The sequence below is a fragment of the Triturus cristatus genome, chromosome 2_2 (assembly GCF_964204655.1).
Source record: "Triturus cristatus chromosome 2_2, aTriCri1.1, whole genome shotgun sequence".
NCBI lineage: Eukaryota > Metazoa > Chordata > Amphibia > Caudata > Salamandridae > Triturus > Triturus cristatus.
Genome location: NC_140582.1, coordinates 207,512,859 through 207,535,511, shown reverse-complemented (window position 1 = coordinate 207,535,511; position 22,653 = coordinate 207,512,859). Strand labels below are relative to the sequence as shown.

The 22,653-nt window shown below is 47.2% G+C and overlaps 1 protein-coding gene across 26 annotated transcripts in view; it reads right to left on the bottom strand.

The window, feature by feature from the left end:
- Positions 1-22,653, bottom strand: part of SEC31A (SEC31 homolog A, COPII component) — a 350,984-nt gene that overhangs the window by 282,588 nt on the left and 45,743 nt on the right. For 18 of the 26 annotated variants that reach the window (XM_085641210.1, XM_085641201.1, XM_085641203.1 and 15 more), the window contains exon 2: positions 1,302-1,384. In XM_085641210.1, the coding sequence (XP_085497336.1) occupies positions 1,302-1,380 (79 nt within the window). In that variant the 5' untranslated portion in view covers positions 1,381-1,384. The remainder of the gene's footprint in view (positions 1-1,301; positions 1,385-22,653) is intronic. The other 8 variants (XM_085641213.1, XM_085641209.1, XM_085641202.1 and 5 more) reach the window with 1 other exon arrangement.

The following is a 22,653-nucleotide window of genomic DNA, read 5'->3' as shown; positions in this document are numbered from 1 at the left end:
GGTACCGCCGGACTGCAGAGAGGGATGTTAAGGATTATAGCCAGGCCAGAGGGGGTGCATGATAAGGCTGGTGATGCGTGAGGGTCATGCACATGATAAGGAGATCACTTTGGCATAGGGGAGATTTCATTGTTGTAGAGACTCACAGGGAGGGTGAAAATCCCTTAACAGAGCCTGCTCAGTGAGGAACAGCTTCTCGTGAGGGAGCCTAGCTTATTGGCAGCAGAGACTTTCAAGACCAGGAAATGCAAACACTTTTAAAGAGTCTTGTGATCTCTCCGATGGGAAAAAAGTTGATCAGCTTACTACAAGAATTGCCATGCCACCTAAAGAAACTAAAAATAAGGGAAGGGGGACGTTTTCTTCACCCACAAGGGTGGCACTCTGCTGGATTCACAAGCACTCAAGAGAGCCTAGTGGCAGCCAGGATGCTTGCATCTCAAAGGAGTTCCTGGTCATGGCGACGAATAAAGAACTACAGGTCACATCATGCAAAAGAGTTCAAAGCAATATCAATGGAGAGACAGCAGGAACAGAATACAGAGCAGGTTGGGGAATGTGTAACAGGCCTGAGTGACTTCTCCACGAAAACAGGAAAAATTGAGTTGGGGTTGGAAACGCTTAGAAGTGAATGTAAAGATTAAATAGAGTTCAAGGAATGCGCAGTATATTCCATTTGCCTGTCAAAACCAAAGATTAAGTGCCTCAAAAAGCATGCCTGTAACACAAACTTGAGGTTTTCTGCCCCTGAGGAGGAGGAGTACTTGCCTGCAAGCCGTGTTATCTACAAATGGGTCGCATTTACTGCAGTCATGGGGTCGAGTGATAACTAGCATAGGAGTCTCAGAGCACGATTCGCTTAAAGTCATTAGAGGCTAGCAACAATTGTTTAAAAGTAAAAGACTAGAAGGCTTTTATGGGCCATACTGGAAACTAAATTCTATGTGATCATCCTTTCTGTTTAGGGTGCATGCAGGGCACTGCTCTTCTAAACCAAAATCTGCCCTTTTTAAGCTCACTATTACCAATTTGCTTTGTCAGCGTGTAACGAGTCATTTTAAATCTACCCAAAATACACATTCAGGTAGGATAAGCAAATAGGATAACATGCTACCACAACAAAATATGTATATTATAAGCAATCTACATATATTAAACAACATAACCGAAGGAGGATTTTGCGTATTCTAATTGCCAGACAGGTCATAAACCTACATTGGACATTACAACAGAGTACAGAATATGCTCAGGCTTTCACAACGGTTCTGAGGAGAGTTGCAAAGAAGCACTTAAACCCTTACCCGTGGCCAAGTAAATTGGGTGATGTGGTGCGGGGCTCCATGCCTGCATGGCAGTGCGATCAATCTCCTTTAGCTTCATCCTGCTAAAAAGAAAATCAGACTGAATTATAGGATCACAGAAGTAGTTTCAAGTCATCAAACAGTTAAAATGGATATAAAATATAAAAGAGTACTTTACTTTCTTACACTCAGTGCAGGTTAGTAAATTCCAAGCTATAATTGACAGATCTGGGAATTTCGAGCAACAGCAATTTTGCAGCCCACGTGCCTCACCCCCTGAAGCGGTTGCTTGCTTAGGGGTTCAAGTACCCCATCTGTCTGATGTGTAAGTCCAACCAAGACATTTGCCTAGGTGCCCTTGCCTACAGACCATCAGGGCCACACCAAAGCTTATGAAGCGCCATACTAGAACTCATTGGCCCGCTTGCAATTGACTCAGAGCACATCTTCCTGGGGGACCTCAACTTCCACCTAGACGACCCCAGCGACGCCAACTCCCCCGACCCGACAAAGCAAAAGAGCAAGTTGGTTAACCAAGAAACTGCACTCCACCTAATGCAACTGCCAACAACTTCAAAGGAAGTGGCGCATCAGCAAAAAGACAGAAGACCACACTGCTTTCATGTCCACTCTGAACCAACTCCACTGCCTACTGAAAGAAACCAAGAAGAACGCCCTAGCAGACTGTATCAAAGCCAGTGCAAACCACAGCAAAGAACTCATCACCATCGTGAAGGAGTTCACCAATCCCGCAGTCAGCGAGAATTACATCAGTCCCTCCCAAGAACTCTGCGACAACCTTGCAGGCTTCCTCCATGAAAAGATCTCGACCATCTATGAAAAATTTGAACACCAACCCTATGCTGCAGACAGCATCAACCAGCTGACACCCAAAAACATAAAACCGGAACACCTTCTCACCCACTGGAAACTCCTCGCTGTACAAGACACGGTCTCCATCATGTACTCTGTGCACTCGGAAGCACCCACGCACCCATGCCCCCACCACATCTTCAACCTTTGAAGCAAGACAATCGATAGCAAGCTCAGGAAGTTCCTGAACATCTCCATCACCGCAACCCCCTTCCCTGAGGACAGTAAACACGCTTAAGCGAGGCCCCTCTTGAAAAAAACATTAACGGACCCAGCCGAAATTAAGAACTATTGGCCCATCTCTCTGCTGCCCTATCCAGCAAGAGTTCTTGAGAAAGCAATCAACCAGCAACTCACCTAACATCTAGAAGACCACAACCTCCTGGACCCCTCCCAACCAAGATTTCAAGTTAACCACAGGACAGAGACAGCCCTGATCACAGACTACATCAGAGCCCCCCTGGACAACAGGGGGGCAGCAGCCCTCATCCTCCAGGACCTGTCCGCCGAGTTGGACAACGTCTCCCACACATCCTGATCAAGACTCCACCACATCGAGATTCAAGGAAATGCCCTCAAATGGATCACCTCCTACCTCACCGGCAGAACCCAAAGGATCTGCCTCCCACCGTTCACCTCAGAGCCCAAAAAGATCATCTGGGGAGTACCCCAAGGACCGTCCCTCAGCCCAATCCTCTTCAACACATACATGACACCCCGGCCACCACCTTCAGATCACATGGACTCAACATCATCTCCTACACCAACGACATACAGCTCATCCTCTCACAGTCCAAAGATCCCTCCACCACTAAAGCCAACTTCTACAGATGCATGATGAACGTCTTGGACTGGATGAAGGACAACTGTCTCAAACTCAACACCAAAAATCAGAAGTCTTCATCGTTGGGTACAAGACCTCGTTGTGGATCAACGCATGGTGGCTTGCAGAGCTCGGCACACCTCACGGCCCAACAGACCACGCCTGCAACCTCTGCATCATCCTGGATAGCAAGCTATCCATAGAGAAGCAAGTCAATGCAGTCTCAACCGCCTGCTTTCTCACCATTTGGATGCTCCGCAAGATCTTCAGGTGGTTCCCTGCAGACACCAGCAAGACCATTATGCAGGCCCTCATCACCAGTAGACTGGACTACGTAAACAAGCTCTACTTAGGAATCACTGCACGCCCCCTGAAGAGACAATACAGAATTCAGCAACAAGACTCACACTCTACCTCCCCAGAAGGACCCACATCAAGACCACAGCTCAAGAAACTACATTGGCTCCACTTCAAGATGCTGATTCACGCCTACAATGCCCTGTACAACGAAGGACCAGCATACATCAACAAACGTCTGATCTTCCACCAACCAACCATGCACCTTTGATCAGCTTTGTCTCAGACACCCCACGATCCGTTGACCCAACACCGGAGGATGCTCCTTCTCATACTTGGCAGTCAAGGCTTGGAACAAATCCCACTGCACCATAAAGACCTGGATGTTTGAATGATCATTCCTCCACGCATCAACTAACAGCTTCAGTGCCTCGAGACCCTCCTGGGTGATATGCAGCACTCTATCAAATGTTTTGATTGATTGCCACTCAAGTTCCAAGACTTGTGCATTGGCTGCCCACAGAGCAGTTCTTCTGTGTGGTAGCAGCTGCCCCATACCATACGGCAACCATGACTGTCCGGTATCAAACTGCGATAACTCAAACACTTGCAAGACAGCACTACACTTGGATAATGTAACCTTGCTTGCTCGTAAATATAAAACCCAGTTCAGTCAGAGTAACTAGGAGACACAGTGAAGTATACTTGATGGTGCAATTAAGCAGATCACTGTTACTCAGCATATTTCCTTAAAAATCAGTTAACATTTTTTTCAAGTACAACACTGTCTGGGCCATCAATTTACTGTAACTGATACATGTGTACCCTGAACTGGCTGTTCTACCTAAAACCATTATCCAAGAGTAAGCCCTTGGCTGTTTGATTGCGCTCATCACAGAGTCTGAGCCTAAAAGGCAGGCCCATGGCATTTCAAACAGTAGGCAGAAGTGGTCTGGTTTCTGAATTTTAGGGGTGCCTGTTATGATTATTTACAAGAATTGCTTTTCTGCTGTTGAATTGTGCTGGCCTTGCCGGACTCTCGTCAGACAGAAACACATACCAGAAGCATCACAAACAAGCATTGGCATAGCCAATAGGTCTCGCCTTTGGGACCTTATAAGTGTTTAGCCATGCAACAGTTGATGTTGTTGCACCAAGGATATTGTGCTGGATAACTCAACACTTATAAGGTCCCAAAGGCGCGACCTATTGGCTATGCCAATGCTTGTTAGGTGTGGCTTGATAGTGCAGCTGTCAGGCAACCTATTGTTTCCAATATTTTGAAATAATACATAGAGTGTACTTTGGTACTGACCAACAGAGCATTCTCCCTCTCCTCATGCTGTTGGCTGTTTGAGGTATTATTCCAACCCCCATGGGGTGTTTGCATTAAAATGCACGCATGGAGGCATATTTGACATCTCCAAAGTAAACTGACACATTCATTTCACGCATGTATACAGAGAGCAATATTTTCTTTCACTGCAACAGAATCATTTACTGTTTTAGTCAGGCATTTTCTGACAGTCACACAAGTACAAACATACATATTTTTACACACACATAAAAGCACACTCAAACATATACCCGCATGAATAAGGGCACACAATACAGCTGCTTACAGCAAGATAAAATAAGCTTTGGGAAATTCAACAGATGTGGCTTTAAAATGGTAATGCATGGAAACACGGGCATGCACAAATACAGTTTAAATGCATTAGCCCTTTAAAGCCAAACCTATTTGCTTTGCTAATGCTCGTTTCTCTTTTGTAAACTTGAGTATCGATTGAAAAGCACACCATTAAACAAAACACCCCGTTTGTTTGTAGAGAGTCGACCTCGTAGCTCCCTGCACTTATCCATGATGGGTAACCATGAGGCGGGAAAAGTTGAAACTTTAAATGTAAAGTTGGAAACTTCGTCGTGTTGTATGTGTAAGTCAAATTCATAAATGTGCACTGCATTTTATGAACCCATCCCAGTAAACGTGCACCATCCAGCCAAAAGACGGTCATCTCAATGCATCAATGGACTTCAATTCTAATCACCCTCCCTAAATGAGTTTCTTCCATAGAGTTCCTACCAGAAAACCAGAATGACCTTTCGAAATGGTTTACTCAGGCCCAGCTTAGAGAGACCGGCTCCGGATAAAAAAGTTTGTGAACTCGAAGCGGAAACCAATGAGGCTGTCAATGCCCCGGAAGTGAGAGGCACTGGAAGCTTAGAGAGTGTCTTTGATGTATTGAAAGCCGCCCAGGCACGCGTCTTGCCTTGCTTAGGGTCCTGCTGGGGGAAGGCAGCAGGATATGACGCTTGCTTTTGCGCTGGACAGGACGCCTGTCAATATGTGTGAAAAACACACAATGCTTTCTTTTCCTCATCGCAACAAATCTCAACACGACTTTACACAAGCCGCAGGTGGTCAAACAGGAAAGGGAGGCGCTACGACGGTCTCAGACAGGCTGATGAAGTGCTATACCCCTGGGGGTGAAGTGGACAAAGGAAGGGAGCTGTGCTGGGGGGTGGGAATAGTACGTTTCTCCTGAAACGTTGATGAATATGAAAGGTTGTTAGGGCTGAGAAGGGCTCTAGTGGGAGCTACAATCGTCTCTTGAACATGTTTCAATATTGCACTTGCAGCTCCGTTCTAGCACAGAGGAAGCCTGAACATCTCAATGGTGGTCTCGCAGACCACCTACATACAAATGCTTTTCTTTTTAATAACATGGGGTCATAAGATTAATTTTCTATCCACACGTTTAAGTTGCACTTCTGTAGAGATTCAATCTAGGAGGTTCTAATGCCAGCTTTGGCACTTGAACAATAAGCAGGAAGTGGGATAAGGGATGGGGGTAGGCGGTGAGAGGCACGCAGGCTGGTAAATGGTGTGCACTTTCGCGGCCGCTTTTATGTTCTCAGTGGCCGCGTGGCTCACTGAGAACATCAAAGCGGCTGCAAAAGTGATCATGCAGGCTGACAAATGGTGCGCGCGCCCGGCGCACATGCACTGTAGCTGGAGGCCTGAAAAAAGCCACTAGTTAGCACTTCCAAAACCCGCTTACTAAAACTCTCGCCAGAGCAGCGCTAAAGCGCTGGCTCAGGCGAGACCTAAAAATGCTATTTTATAGAAGGGTACAGAAATAGACCAATGGTTCCCAAACTTTTTAGACCCACGAGCCAACTTTTCGAACGACGATCTTTCATGACCTACCTAGCTTTAATGGACATGAGGCGGGCGACTTTGTTATGTTAAAAAAAGCATTGTGTGTTAGCGCCCTCCCATTTAACGACAGCACATTTTCCATTAAAATGGCCACTAAATTTACACAGGCATATAGTGTTGCTGATAAAACTATACTGCACACAAATGATAATATGCGGAAATCGGATTTCAGTGACTATCATTTGTGCTCTACTTAGTCTCTTGATTTATTTTGATACTATTGAAATCTTTGCTTCCATCCCACTTCAGAATAAAAAATGTGCTTCATTTTTCATTTCCAGCTGCTATTGTGCAGTTCTTTTGAAGTATTTACATTCTGTTCTGTTTTACAAAACAAGAACATCCTATAGCCATTCCTTTCACACATCCGTACCCCAGCACAATAGTCACATAATTAACTTTACTTTCTCAGACTGCAAAGTGAGAAGAGTTTGTATACAGCAATCCACAAGTTAACAAGCATTGGCATAGCCAATAGGTCTCGCCTTTGGGACCTTATAAGTGTTTAGCTATGCAACAGTTGATGTTGTTGCACCAAGGACATTGTGCTGCATAATTAAATACTTATAGGGTCCCAAAAGCGAGACCTATTGGCTATGCCAATGCTTGTTAAGTGCTGAAATGAATAACATGTTTGTCTTCTGACAGGAGAGAAAGTGAGCAAAGTAGGGGTAGAGCAAACGAAGGTGATCAAAGTTCGGCATTGATGTAGAGCTTGACGCTAGTGGTAAACAAATGCATTGGTACTTGCCTTCGCTTAACAAATATCAGCAATGTAGAGCTGAACACATGTGGTAACGGCTGTGTTTTGCTTTAGTTCTTACCACACACTTTCGGCAGAGAGTAACAGCAAGAGAAAATTGGTTTTTTTTATTTTAAAAAGGAAAGGGTTAACGCATGCAAAACAAGCGACAAATGCATTGAGACATTATTCTACACTTTTTGCTCTAATTTTAAGCATCAGTGCCAAATTCAGCAGTCACCCGGATTATTGACTGTATTTTTGCACACGGGCACCTGTGTGCCCTTGGGCACATCTAAGTTACTGTATGCAGTTTGTGATGTTAGCCCTTTGGGTCTTTACACAGGGAAATGTTCTGTGCATTTCGATCTTACCAGCACCGTAAAAGGGACAGAAAGGAATTTTAAGGATCTTGTTACTACTGCAATATGATGCTCCAGTATCAATTGGTATTATTTTATTTGTTTAATACATACTTTCCACCACACACTACTTCATGGTATTCTCAGGCACGTAGATGGATATCAATGGTGCAATAGGTGCAGCTGCACCAGGACCCAGAGGCCTGAAGGTTGCAACGAAGTCTGATTATTATGAAACTTTACTTGTTTACACTAGGGCCCCAGGTACCCTTGCTACACCACTGGGTATTCTGCTTCCAAAAGATATTGGGGGTGGCAAAACACTTTAATGATTCTACAGCAATGTACCTTTCCATGTTCATGTTTTCTTCACTGGTGCAGCAGCTACCTCTGGGCACAACGATATTCATCCACAGCCTTGCAGTATTTTAGAAAGTGTTTTACAGGTTGTAGCCCTGGGGCAAGTACGAGGTTACATAAGATGTAGGTTGGGGCCCAGGGGCAAGTAAGAGGTTTCATAAGATGTAGCCCTGCACCTAAAGGTGCTCTCCATTCTTCAGAGGGTAAAAAGCTGATTTAAAACATGAGTATCTGAACCAGTGACCAGCGGCTGTTGCATACAGAGTCACAGTAGGCACATGCACCTACTGAGCTATCCTGCAGCTTCGACTGAAGGACGAGCTTCCCACTATCTCAAGGCCTGTTTCTACTTCCTATGCAGATCATTTGCCTTGTAGTTTTGGCAGGATGGTACTTTTTGGATAGTATCCAGCATACATCTCGACTGGATTACACTGACGAAACAAGGGGCCAGCCATTGGCCTATCACAAAACACAAGCAGTTCACAAAACTGGCAAAAGCAAATTATACAAAGTGAAGTTCCCCCAATGATCTATGAGAACAAGTCGAAAGAGATTCACAAATTCCGAAGTAGTTGTCGAGCCAAACTATTATGTTTTTTTTCCCTTTGGTATAACTCGTTAATTGGGATGGAAATGTTAAACTACCCATAGAAAATGTATTTTTCTCCCATGTTTGAAGGATTTCAATTTGAGACTAGATGAGGTTGGCTGCCACACGCAGAAATAATTCTCTCGCCTCAGCGCTAGCAATCTCTTACTAGAAATGGCGTCTAAAGGCCTTAGGTGTGGACTGCGGTGAGTGCAGGAATGCTCCCACGTTTGTTCGCGCAAGTTATTACTTGCATTTCTGATTCAAACTTTTGAGAAATGGACCCCCTTTGGGGTAAGACAGGAAACCAGCGGGCGGGCTTCCGAGTAATGCTGACTCATCATAACGTTCCCAAACCCCATGATTGACACTGCCAGGCACTGGTGCAGGGAACCTTACGGGCGTGTGTTAGATACCACCGAGTCTCAGAATAGCGTAGAGCGTCTGAGCAGTGGTTAGAATGTCAGGAAGTAAGGATCAAGGGGCGGCCAATGTCACAAGGTCCCCAATTGGTGGACTGGGAAACAAAAATGAAAACTCCATCTCGGACGCCATTTGTAAGTCGGGTGAAACAGCAGCATGAACAGATGTAAGCAGTGAGCTATCTACTGTTAAGCAGCGAGAAGCTGAAGCTTGGAGACATTTATGGCTTTGAGGAATGTCTTGCGGTATTTCAGGTTGCACAAGTTGTCAGCGCTCTGGTTGGTGACACCACTGCATGGCGTAGGGGACAGTCTCTAAAGTTTCTCCGTGAACTCTTATTCCTCTGGGGTAGGGATGTGTGTCAGCAAAGGAAACAGCTGGTACATTTGCGGTAACAATGGTTGTATGCTATTTTTTTCTTTGTTTTTTTTCCTGAGCCTCACACAAGTTGGGGTCGCTGCCTGATGACTAACAGAAGGGAATTGGAAATATTGTTATCTTGCTGTCGGGGTGGAAGGGTTCAGTAACAATGGAGAAAGGTGGTTAGTCTGGAGAACATGCTGCACAAGGCACACACTTTACGGACTCCCTAATTCACAAATCCTCAGCTTCCTCTTGGAAATAGTCCCCTTCCCCCTTTAGGTTTTTTCCTTTGACAGTGATCATTAAAGCCTGATCATTTATTTATGTAGAAATGTGTGGCATGGTATTCCGGACAGAAATGTCTCACATAAGGTAAAATTGCAGGGCATAGTTAGTTAGATAGATTGGAATACATAAACCATAGGTTTTGTGGAAATAAGCGGTTTTGTGCTGAAGTCAGCTACATAACAAGAGAGAACAAGCAAATGGTGCGCACGAAAGTGATCGCGAGCAAGAAGTTCGTCCGCGACTGGGAGTTGTGTGCGCGCGCGCAGACAGTAAATAAGACAAGGCGGAGAGAGGCACGCAAGGCTTAATGAGCCTTGACAGAAACCCACATGGTGGCTGCGCGCGTGTACGCAAGCTTGAGGCCAGCAAAAGCCTCTGGTAGCACTTTCAAAAGCCACTCACTAAATTTCTTGCAGAGCAACGCATGCGCTGGCTCAGTGAGACCTAAAAAAGCAGCAATTTGTCACAAGCCTGACATTTGGCCACTGTCTTCGAAGCACAGCAAATGAGACGAGATAAATACAGAATTTAAAGGCATCTTTATTTATTGCTTGGACTTTCGCGACCCACCAAAAATAGGCTAACGACCCACCAGTGGGTCACAGCCCGCAGTTTGGGAAACACTGGCCTACACTATACTTTAGGTTAAACCTTATTTTCTCTGCTAAAGACCCTGTAACTGCATTCTTTTATAAGTTAGTGGTGAGAATGATTTCATGTATCTCATATCATTTCTACACACAAAAGAGACAATTAGTGGAGAAGAAATGTGGCCTATAGAATGTTTAGCAGACACAGACATCTCCACACCAGATATGACAAGCCCACAATATTGTCATAAAAGTATAGTAGCCTGCTGAACATGATTTGGCGAGAACGTATTAAAGACTGTTGTGCATATAGTCTTTGGTCAGACTGTTCCATAGAAGATCTTTCTTGTTTTAATAAAAACGACCCATCACGATTTGGTGATAAAGGATTACAGACTACTGGGCAAGAAGTCTTCTAGTAAACTGCCCTATAAGATCTCTCATTTCAATAAAAACAAGGCAATAACAGAAGTCTCAATAAAGATGTAGATGGCAAGAGTCAGTGTGAACTTATTTTAAGGTCTAATTTGAATCGCTCTACCCAGTAAATCTACGAAGATTGTCAGTTTCTCCTTACATGTCAAGCCTGTAAATAATTTTGGTGCAGGAGCGACGGGCATCCATAAGGGCTGTGCAGTCTGGCCCAAGAGGCATTTTATTCCCTTCGACTTGTTAAATACAGTGCATTGCTATTGTGTTATCTTTTCACTTCCTGGAGTTCTCTCTATGTGGATAACAAGGATCACTGGAACTAAGTTAGCAGACACGCCAACATTAGTAAAGCAGATAGAGGGAAAATGTATACAAAATAATCTGGGGATGTATTTTCACTATTGACTTTTATTTAAGTAGGGATGATTTCAGGCAGGACACAGACAAATTAAAGTCATTTTTAACTTACAAAACTCAGTCTCCAACCTGAGTCGGGTTTGTTGGCATGCATGAATTAGTGGCTCTGTGACGTTGACATCCATTTTGAAGCCCCCTAGAGTCGACAAGACACTAGTAGAAGGTTGCACACAATCAAATCTCTAGCTTGGTTTGCAAATGCCACCCTTTCTAATTATAAGAAGGGTTCTTACACCTAATTGGGGAGATTGGCAAATGGTGATAATGAAATTTGAAGGGGTACTGAGATCATCTTCCTAAGCCAGAGAGCTCATTGTACTTGGAGCTTTGTGAATGCTCTATGGATTGACTGACGTCTGTCTAGAATATCCTGTTAATGTCTAGGAGTACGTGAAAACAGACTTTTCAAAGGTGTGGCTGAAAAGTTCAAGGACCTTCTCTCTTATAGGGGCCATTGTGAGCCAGATATGAAAGAATGAAACACAAGTGTCTCTAGTCTTTCGAAGCAAGAAGAGATTCTGCCAAGCACTTTAAGAATATGCTTGATGGAGGAGCCTAGCGCGCATCCAAGATGGTCGCGTGAGCACAGGGCTCCCCGGACCCTCGCTGCTCCTCGGAACTTATCCTCATTTTATCCTGATATGGTTTACGGAATCTGGAAGATGAAGGCTGGCTGAACACTGACCTCCTTTCAGAAATCGAATCGGACCTGGGAATCCTGATTTATCGTGGTCTGAACTTTTGAGGCCCAACCGACGGCTGTGCCCGGTGCGAGGGTGAACTGTGGAGCCGGGGCGTAATTGAACAACAGCGGCAGTAGCGCTGTGCCAGTGGCCGCTCCATCACTTTCGGTTTCACTTTTGGACTTGAGAGGGGCTGGACGGCGGAATTGCTTGGTGCGGCTGGGTGTTTACTTGGCCTCTGCTTGAGGCCTTTGTCTCCGCCTGCTACAAGTGTGCCCATTGCCTTTGGTCCCCTCACACCGCCACATTGCGGACTCTGGTGCGGCGCCCGTCTGCTGTGCCGGTGCCCCTTCGACCCTTGATCGGCGGTCCCCTTCGTCGAGTGTGGCCCACATGGGGGGGCAAGGGGGGCCCGAGGGGCGTAAGACTAAGACTTCCCTCCGTGGGGGACCGGTCCAGACGAACAACATGGACCGCTACACTCAGGGCAGAGGGTCCCCTGGAGCGGCCGGGGCCCCCCCAGACGATACCGGTGGTGGCACGTCCGTCTCCCCGGAGCTGTCCCTGCAGGACATCATGGGCGCCATTAACGGCATCAAGGAGACCATCGCCACGCAGTACGAGGCCTTGGCCCGTAAAATCGACACGGTGGCTATTGATGTCACACTAATTCGGGCGGATCTCTCAAAAACCAACGAGAGGGTTCAAGCGCTGGATGTGAGGACGTCCACCCTAGGTGCGGATGTGTCGGACCTGCGGACCACTCTTGGCGACCTCAAGCTGGCCAACGATCAGATGGCCCGGCGGCTGGAGGACTTTGAGGGACGAGCCCGACGCAATAACATCCGTGTCATAGGCGTTCCGGAGTCCTCCGACAACCGCCCGGTTGACCTCCTGGTCGAGGAGCTCATCCTCAAACAGCTCGCCCCCACTGGCCTGAGTAAGTTCTTTGCCGTGGAGCGGGCACATCGAGTTCCGGGCGGTCGGCCGCGACCGGGGGCCCCCCCGAGGCCTATAGTAGCCAAACTTTTCCACTACAGAGACCGAGATGCGATTCTGCAGGCCTCACGGGTCCACGGCCCGGTTCATCATGAGAACTCGTCTATTAACTTTTTTCCGGACTTCACCCAACTTGTCCAGAAACAGAGGATGGGTTTCCATGGGGTGAAGCGTAGTCTCCGTGACCTGGGCCTTAAGTACTCTATGCTTTATCCCGCAAAGCTCCGAGTGGAACACGAGGATCGGACTGCCTTTTTTGACTCTCCCGCGACTGTGAGTGACTGGCTGGACTCGCTGCCTGACAGGGGTGACCGGCCTGGGCCCTCTGCCGGTACCGAGGGTGACGGGTCCCCTTCGGAGTGACTTTTGGTCCTTGACTTTGCCACTTTGTACTGTTCGGCTGGGTTTTACTTCTTTTGTTCATTTTGTTTCACTATGACCTGTGTGGGGGGCGGGCGGGGACGGGTCCCTTTCCTCCTCCGGGGTCTTTTCGTAGAATGGGGTTTGTAGGGCGACAGGCACACTGCAAGTTGGGGTGGTTTTTTGGACCGCAGGGGTGCAGGGTGGGGGGAGTTGGATTTGGGGGGGGGGTTGGGGGGTGGGAGGGGTTGTTTTGATGTGTGTTTTTTGTTTTCAAGGCGAGGTACTGACTCTGGTCCAGTTTCGGGTGTTGCGCGATTTGCTGGGGGACCTTTGATCTACTGGAGGGGATGGGGGGGGACGGGTTGAGATTGATGTCATGGAACGTCAATGGATTGGGGGACCGTATCAAGCGGGGTGTTGTGCTGCAGTATTTGCGTCGTCTGACTCCTGATGTGGTGTTCTTACAGGAGACGCATCTGGTTGGTAATGTTTGTCATGCCATGAACAGGGGGGGATACCGCCTCGAGGCCCATTCTGGTTTCACCACTGGCTCTAGAGGGGTGGGCATTCTCCTGCGCTCTTCACTTCCGTTAGAGATCACCAGGGTAGTCCCGGATGATAGAGGGCGCTATGTGGCTCTGACTGGGAGGTGGGAGGGGCAGTCCCTTTCCTTGGTCTCAGTTTATGTTCCCCCGGGCCTCCAGAACTCCACCTTCTCAGACTTGGGTCGCATGCTGCTTGAGCTTCCGGACAGTCTTTTGCTTATGGGCGGGGACTTCAATTCGGTGGTTTCGGGTGACCGGGATCGTCACCCGCCCAGGGCCCTCCCCGCTGCCCAGGCATGGCTCGGCGGACTCTTGGAGACCTTTGGTCTGGTAGATAGTTGGAGATTAATGCATCCGACACAATGTCAGTACACCTTTCACTCTGGGGCGCATGGGAGTCTTTCCAGATTAGACTATTTTCTAATGCCCGCGGCCCAGACTGCGCGGATTCGAGAGGTTAAGCACCTGGCTCGGGGTATCTCTGATCATTCCCCACTGTGGCTGCTCTTTGACACCGGGACGCGGTCTGCAGGGCGGATCACTCCCATTAACCCTTGGTACCTGCGAGACCCCACGACTCGCGATAGCCTGGTCAAGTCGATTGACCAATATTTCCTTGAAAACGAGGGGTCGGTGTCGTCCTCCATGTCCCTGTGGGAAGCTTTTAAGACCGTACTCCGCGGACATGCCCTCTCCCAGATAGTGGTGGCTAAGAAGATCAGGAATAAGGCGGTGGTGAAGCTGGAGACTGACATATCGGGGCTGGAGGCGGCCTTGGAGGCGGGTGTCACTCCGGATGGGCTCCATGCCCTCAGCTTGAAGCAGTTTGAATACAAGTCTCTTGTCACTGACGCTGCCAAGACTATGTATAGGGAGCAGCAGGGTAGACTATATGACGCCGGGGACAAGGCGGGTAAATTGATTGCTTGGCTGGATAAGAAGGAGAGAGTGAATCGTGTGGTCCCGGAGCTAAGGGTTTCGGAAGGAACGTGTGTGACTGAGCCTGGTGAGATTGTGGAGTGTTTTGCTGACCACCTCCGGGCGGTGTACTCCCCGGTGACTGATAGGGATGAGGATGACTCTCGCCTTCTGCTGCGGGATATTGCTCTGCCCGGCTTGTCCGTCGAGGACCGTGAGCAGATGGACGCCCCCTTGTCTGTTGAAGAGATTGCCACTGCGATTCGCTCCCTTCGCTCTGGCAAGGCTATGGGCCCCAACGGCCTGCCTATTGAACTGTATAAATTACGCCCGGATAAAATCGCGCCTTTCCTCCGCCGTATGTTTCAGGAGTCGCTCGAGAAGGGTTCCCTTCCCGCTGACCAGCGTCTGGCTACTATAGTCGTGATCCCCAAGGATGGTAAGCCACGAGACCGCTGTGCCTCCTATAGGCCTATTTCCCTATTAAACGCCGAGCCCAAGATACTGGCTAAAGTCCTCGCCACTCGCTTGCTGAGCGTTATCTGTGATCTGATACATCCAGATCAATGCGGCTTCATCCCTCATCGTAATACCGCTCTTAACCTGCGGCGTCTCCATGGCGTCCTCGCTAGGGCGGAGTACCTCTCCGAACCAGCCGTACTGGTTTCTTTAGATGCCACGATGGCCTTTGATACTATCGAATGGCCATTCCTCTGGGCTGTCTTGGCTAAATTTGGCTTTGGGGAGGGATTTCTTGGCTGGGTGAAGCTTCTTTATGCTGGACCAATGGCTCAGGTGGTTGTCAATGGGCGGGTTTCTCAGCCTTTCGCTCTCGGAAGGGGTACTAGGCAGGGGTGCCCGTTGTCCCCTCTGCTCTTTGCTCTCGCCTTGGAACCGCTCGCTGCCTGGCTCCGCTGGGAGCCCACGATCAGAGGGATCCGGTGGGCCCCGGGCTTCGAGGACCGGGTCTCGCTGTACGCGGATGATATTCTCTTGTACCTCACCTCGCCGCGGCAGTCGCTTAATGTTCTCTTTGACGTCCTTACTTCCTTTGGGAGAAATTCGGGCCTGACGATTAACTGGTCTAAATCTTGCGTGTATCCTATCTCTGGTGGCCCTCCTCTCTTGCCGCCTCGGCTTCCGATCCAAATATCTCGGTCCGGCTTTAAATACCTGGGGGTGTACGTTTCGTTGGATCTGGCGGTTCGCTATGAGCAGAACCTCCTGCTTCCACTTCGGCGTCTGAGGGTGGATACGGCTCGGTGGTGTAAGCTGCCCTTGTCCCCGCTTGGTCACGCAGCGCTGTTTAAAATGATGTCCCTTCCCAGATTCCTTTATGCACTTCAGAACTCCTTCGACGTCATTCCGGTGGCCTACTTTCGGGAGGTGGAGAGCCTGCAGAGGAGACTGGTGTGGGACGGGCGGGCGCGTATCGCTTTGGCTAAGCTTACTCTCCCCTGGTACGACGGGGGCATCGCTCTTCCTGACATCAGACGGTACTATTGGGCCTCCCAGCTATCGGCCATTAACCATGCCACGTATGCGCCTGGCTTGAACCCGGCATACGAGATGGATAAATTCCTGCTTCCCGGCGGTAACTATAACAGGACGCTTTACTCCCGTTCGGTTGGAAGGACCCTTACGGGCCCTACTAGGATTGCGGTAAGGATCTGGAAGGCGGCGAATGTAGCCATGGGCTGGAGTGAGCGTTTAACGTGTGCCACTCCTTTATTCGCCTCAGACTGCTTGGGAAGCCTCTGGACGACGAAAGGCTTTGAGCACTGGGACACGATCGGTATTAGCAGAGTGGGAGACTTATGGGTTAAGGGCGCAGTTAAAACCTTCGCGGCGCTCCAGAGCGAATACGAGCTTACTGAAAGGGAGTTCTTCCGTTATGCCCAGGTTCGGCATGCCCTGCTCTCGGTCTTTGGGGAAGGGACCAAGGTCCCGGTTTCTTCGCCCCTCGAGGACCGCATACTTGATGGTCACGTGCCCGACAGTACTATCTCTCTGATTTATAAAAAATTGATTAATAATCGGGCTGACCTCTTGGTGCGTTTTCGGGAGGCATGGACGGGAGATGGGGTGGAGTTGGACGACGAGGACTGGCAGTCCGCACTGTCGTCCCCTAAGGAGGTGGCCATCCCGGCCCGTCTCCGTCTGGTCCAGCTTAAGATTCTCCACCGTGTTTACGTGACGGGCCCCCGTTTGGTTTCGATGGGGTTTTCTGAGGACGGGCTCTGTAAGCGGGGCTGTGGGCTGAGTGCCACCTTTCTCCACATCCTATGGGAGTGCTGCGAGGTGGCAGGATATTGGCGCCGGGTGCATGAGGTTATGGGACAAGTCACCGGGGTTGCTCTGTTGCCGGAGGTGCGTCGCTGTGTACTGAATGTGTGGGAACCCAATGACTATAATGCGGCCCAGACTCGGTGGGCGGCCCTGGGGAACATGATTGCAAAGAGAGATATAGCGCAGCTTTGGGGTTCCCAGCGGCCTCCCACCGTGTCTGTATGGAAGGAGAACATGGACTGGTGCATGTTCAGGGAGAAGACTGTGTATGTGGCTCGTGGTAAGCCTGGGGCATGGGGTAGAATCTGGGGGCAGTGGAATGAGTATCGTGGGAACATCTGTGCTCCCCCCCTGGTGGATACGTCTGAGGTTGCCTTGTCCCCCTGATCCTTGATGGTTCCTTGCTTATCTGGAACATCCGAGTATAGACCTGGCTCTCCCGTGAACCCCCCCCGACCTCTTAGTCCTCCTTCTTCTTGACCGCTTTCGGGTGGTCGGATGTAGAGTCCCCCTGCTGTGGTACGACGCCCATTTCTTGTCGTCTCGCCTCGCCTTTTGTTTTTAGTTGTTATGCATGTTAAATGTATGTATCCGGATTCCCGTATGTGCAGTCGGAGCTTCTGTAATGTGCGGAGCCCCCACGGGCCAGTTATTGACTTTAGCTCTGTGTGATCCTTTTTGATTCTAGCGGCCGGCCCAGGTGGTTGTAGGCCCGTGCTTGTATCCTTTTTACTGCTCAATAAAAATTTTCAAAAAAAAGAATATGCTTGATGATGACAAACACAAACATAAGAACAATGACTATGAACCACCATTAATCTCAGAACGTTTTTGAGACAGGGTGATGGTATTGAGAAGCTTTGGGCATACACATCCATACTCAATCTCTTAAAGCCAAGACATTCAGTTGTTAAATTACTATCTAGCATAACTTTATTTTTTTACTGTAAGGTGTTTAAAGTGATCAAGTTTTTTACTTATTTTTCTTTTGGAGGGAAATATGATTTAAGAAACATCATTTCTCTCTTTGACCTGTGAACCGCTCTCCAGACTTGAAAGCAAAATTGATTTTAAATGCAGCATTGCTTTTATTTCCAGGTGTAACTTGAGTAAGTGATTCTTGTCCACTGATTTGATGGATGAGGGATCATAATTGATTGAACTTAAGGGCATGCTCTTTATGGATAGCGTTATCTACTGGGTCCTAGTTGGGATCCTTAGGCACATGCTTTAATCAAGGTTTGCTAGAAAGTCTTTAACGATAACACCTACAAAATTGACAGAATGGATCTTTAAAGAATCCCAACTGACAACTATGTGGGGATAGGCTCCTTATTCTGTGCTGCTTGTGAAGAAAGCTCCTCAAGCCCTTTCGGCAAGATAAACTATACCAAAGGTATTAAAAGAGTGTCTTTAAAGTAATATTTCCCGATACTGACGTAGCATCTTGCCAGGCGAGTCTAAAGAAAACTTGATGTAGTACTTGGCTGTCACAATGTCCTACGGTGTGAGTTTCAGAAGATGTGCAAGAAACTTCAAGAAGAGACGGAGTCTACAGAAATCAATGGAAAAGATGATGATAGTGGAGGGGGCAGCAGGAGTGCTGTTTGGCAGACTCATGCCCTTGGGAAACAGGACCTTGCTGCACTCCACTGAGTATTGTCAGGATCATTGGTTTAAAATTTGGTGAGGATCTGACCAAAGTCATGCAGTTATTTCAGATTGCTTCTTTCATATTAAACAGTTGAAATAAGCAGCATTTCTAGTGAGAATAGGCTCAGGAGTAGATTATGGAAACTCCCTCTATTTTTAGACTCCTCAAACTTTTAGTAAAACGGTTACAGCCCATCCAAAACCAGTAGTAAAACCTATTAATGCACTGATTTTCATTACAGGTAATCATTTCCCCATCGATGCAATGTTCCTGCTAAGCATAATCCGGAAAAAGCGAATAACATCTATTCCATATCTTGCTGTTCCAGTAGAATGTTCATTCTTTCAAATCATCTTCTAGTTTCTCATCAATATGGACTCTGGCCATGGACGGTTCTTCAGCAGAGGAACATTCATGTCTAGATCTGTAATATAGTTCAAGTATGGGACAAGTGCTCTACAACCAACAAACTGCAATTAGTCTCTCTGCCAATAACAAGGAGAAGACTACCAATTTGAATCTGATTTTGTGTTTCTCCTGTATTTCCCCAGCACAAGGGCCCAACAATAGTAAGGCACACAAAGTAACAAATGCACCCTGCGCAGAGCGTCAAGACACCGTACATCAGCACAGGTCACCCACATGAATGCAGAACCACAACTCTAACAATCAAACGAACCGAAGAACATAGGAGCAGAACCCACAAAAACAAAAGGACCTCAAGAACACCTAGATGCCCCACAACATCCTTCCTTACCTTGCAGAAAAGGCCAAAGGAAAAAAATATATGGAAACTGTTCAACCCACCTCAAACTGTCTCATCACACTCAACTCGCACAATACAGCAAAATCACATCTGAAAAACATCTTACTTATATTGGGAGGAGAATCAAAGAGATGCCTCGTGTTTGGCCCTCCCCTGAAGCATAGCTTTGTTCTTTGACTGGATGACTAGTATTCTTATATGGCTCTACATTAAGGAACTACTTTTTTCTTTCAGCAATCCAACAGAGTGCATGCTTTCTTACTCTCTCCCCCAGAGTAGTTAACTGATCACACCCTCTGCGTTGTGTGCTGCTCGCTATTCCAAGCTTGCCCATTTCTTTCTCCACCCATACTAGTCTTGCCCTGCTTTTTGTTGTGGCTATTTTGAAATGACCCTCCATACCAGTTTTTCCCCTTTCCTCCCTGCTCTGTTATTCCCACTCATCGACAACGTTTCTTTGCTCACCCATACTCTCAGCCCACTCCACTGCTCCTACCCTCAGCCACTACCATTTTTTTTTTTTTGTAAAAACTTTTTAATGGTTTTCTCAGAACATACAGTAAAATATGTGACATTGCATACCTCGAGAAACAGTACCTCCGTAACTGTAGTGTCATTACACATCAAAAACGACAGCACAAACATTATCAGGTACTGTAGAGCAAACACATGTAGGATTACGCTGGCTAAGAGCCCAGCTGCACCCGCCCACCCCTCCGTCCGTCCCCCAGAATGCCTAATCACTAAGCTCTTGATCAGAGTTCTCCCTTGGAGCCACTACATTTTTTATATAACAATTTTGTTCTTATTTTCTGGAGGCCCCAGCAGCAGCAATATGCTACTGGATTTCTCCTTTCTAAATACTTTTTATTTACGGATTCACCTAGATAAATAGATCAAAGACTATTGCATCATTTTGTAGCAGTCCGTATGCATGGTGGTGCACCAACAAAATTATGCGGCACTCACTTCATACCAGTTTTGTTTTCTTTAGTCGTGCTGCACAGCTTTGGGGATGCTGTACAACATGGCTAAACAACATTTGCAAAGCCAAAAGATCAAAGGCAAGACCTATTGGCTTCGCCAATGCTTGTTAGGATTATCTTCACCTCTGTGCTGGTTGTGTAATACGAAGAGTTTAATCAACCTAATCATAAGATGCCATTGACCCCGTGACTGGCCCTCAGCTGTGCTTTTGCCCAAATTGGCAGCCCTTCCATGAGGGTGTTACTGTGTAGCCCCAACAGAATTTGCCAATTTGTTTCTCCTAAAAGTGACATACTATTACTCCAGGTCCAAGAGTGACACGGAAAGCATATTTAAAATTACATCTAAGATACTCAAAGCATTGCACTGCAAATTCAATTGGGGTGAGGCACACTGCAGCTCTTCTAAAAATCTGCAGCTTTAAAACGCTGCACTCCATTCTCTGGAAGATCATAGTACAGCCATACAAAAAAGTTCATATAACCAAAATAGGAGCCTGCGCTCACACAGTGGGATTGGCATGACTGTGTGCGGAGGAGTTGGTCCAGTGTAGATGTGTTAGTGAACAAAGGTCATGGGCAAACCATGAGGAACTTAATCAGGAGCGCTAGAGAGGCATGCCACGCAGCAGCCCATGCAAGGTGCAGCAGTCAGAGCAGAGGCTCAGAAGGACAAATGCATGTTTGTAGGCGATAAATGGACATGTTAGACATGATCTGTTCCTTTACTTGATCAAAATGGCAAGCTGACATTTAGGGACCAAACATTACTTGAAAATGAAGCTGGTATCTTGTAGACCAATCCAAGAACGTCCCTTCAGAACATAAGGGCTTGAAGTTAGTTTATGTGAAAAACGTGCTTTTAAATGCAATATGAGGCAGAGTGGTTTCAAACCTGCCACAGAGAGGATCAACCTGCGTCACCCAGAGAAAGTGGAGGGTGCCTCTTTCGCTCACTCAGTGCAAATCGAGATACATGAATACACATGCCGCAACACTAAAAGTGCATCCGCCGCCACTGTATACTCACTTGCACATGGAAAGTGTGACTACTGCTATTTGTGTTCATCAGGTCTCCAACTGACAGACACTTCTGGTTAAGTCTGCGAAAGCAATAAGCTAGTTTTTTCCATTTTCCAGCACAGTTGTCCAGTGGTTTCATGATATCAGGGGCATCATTACCAATTCCTTGCTTAGTAAGCAACACAATCTAATACACTGGCATTTGTAGTTTCCCCGTTTCCATGAAAAGTATTGACCCAAAAATCTCAACATATAAAGTGTTACTGAATGAATATTTGAGCAGGATAATGGACGCTCGGATGACATCTCATCTAGTGCAAAAATGTGTGAAGAGGCGCAATGCAAAACCCTATTTGGCTTACAACAAAGTCTAGAATTAAAAGCATCTGTGGGAAGAGGGTGAGAGGTCTGTCATGGTGGAATTACGCAGCTTCTCGTCCTTCTGGTATGGTGCATTTGAAGTGCTCGCTTTTAGTTCTATATGACTCATATATTTTCGAGACAAGCTTAAGTGACTTTGTCATTCATTAAGTTAAACTAACACTGCTCGCCTCTGCAGTTGTGTATTGCAGAATGATGCGCCCAGTAAAATGTGATTAGCAGCCCCATATCTCAAATCTCCCATATCTCATAAATATTCATTGATACGAAATTTTCTATAGCGCACGAATCACCCGGGGGCATCTCGGCGCTTGGTTTGATCGTTACTGAGGACGGAAAACCAGGAGGAGACGGGCATCCACGGTGGGTCATTGGCTTTGGGTGGGATGGGGGCACCCTGGAGTATTGGAGATCCACTAGGCCCCTCAGGGGCCTTCATGACTCTCCTGCAACTTTGAGCCACATGATTAACAAATTATGTTCGACTCACTACTACATTAGTATGCTGCTTTTTTTCAAGCAACTGTGTGGATGGATATGGACAACTATGTGGATGGATATGAACAACCATGTGGATGGATATGGACAAATCTGGCAGGGCATAAAAGGAGGCCCATTTCGGAACAAAACATGAGGCCCTCTGATTATGACCATTCCAATGGCAGACATCAACTACTGCAAATACAAAAAAAAACAAGTGTTGGCAAGAGATATTGCCTTGCCACTGTATTTTGGCCATGTTGTACAGCAACATGGCTGTGCAGCATGGCTAAAAATAAAGTTAGAAAAAAAGCACTATGATATGATCAGCACTGGCTGTGTCATATCACTTCTATTTCTGGCGGGTGGGGGTGAGGAAGTCTGACTACGGGAAGGAACAGGCAAGACAGACAATAGGAGAGAGGGAGGCAACAGGCAATTGGAGGGAGGGACAATATGAGAGGGATTGAGATGGTAAAA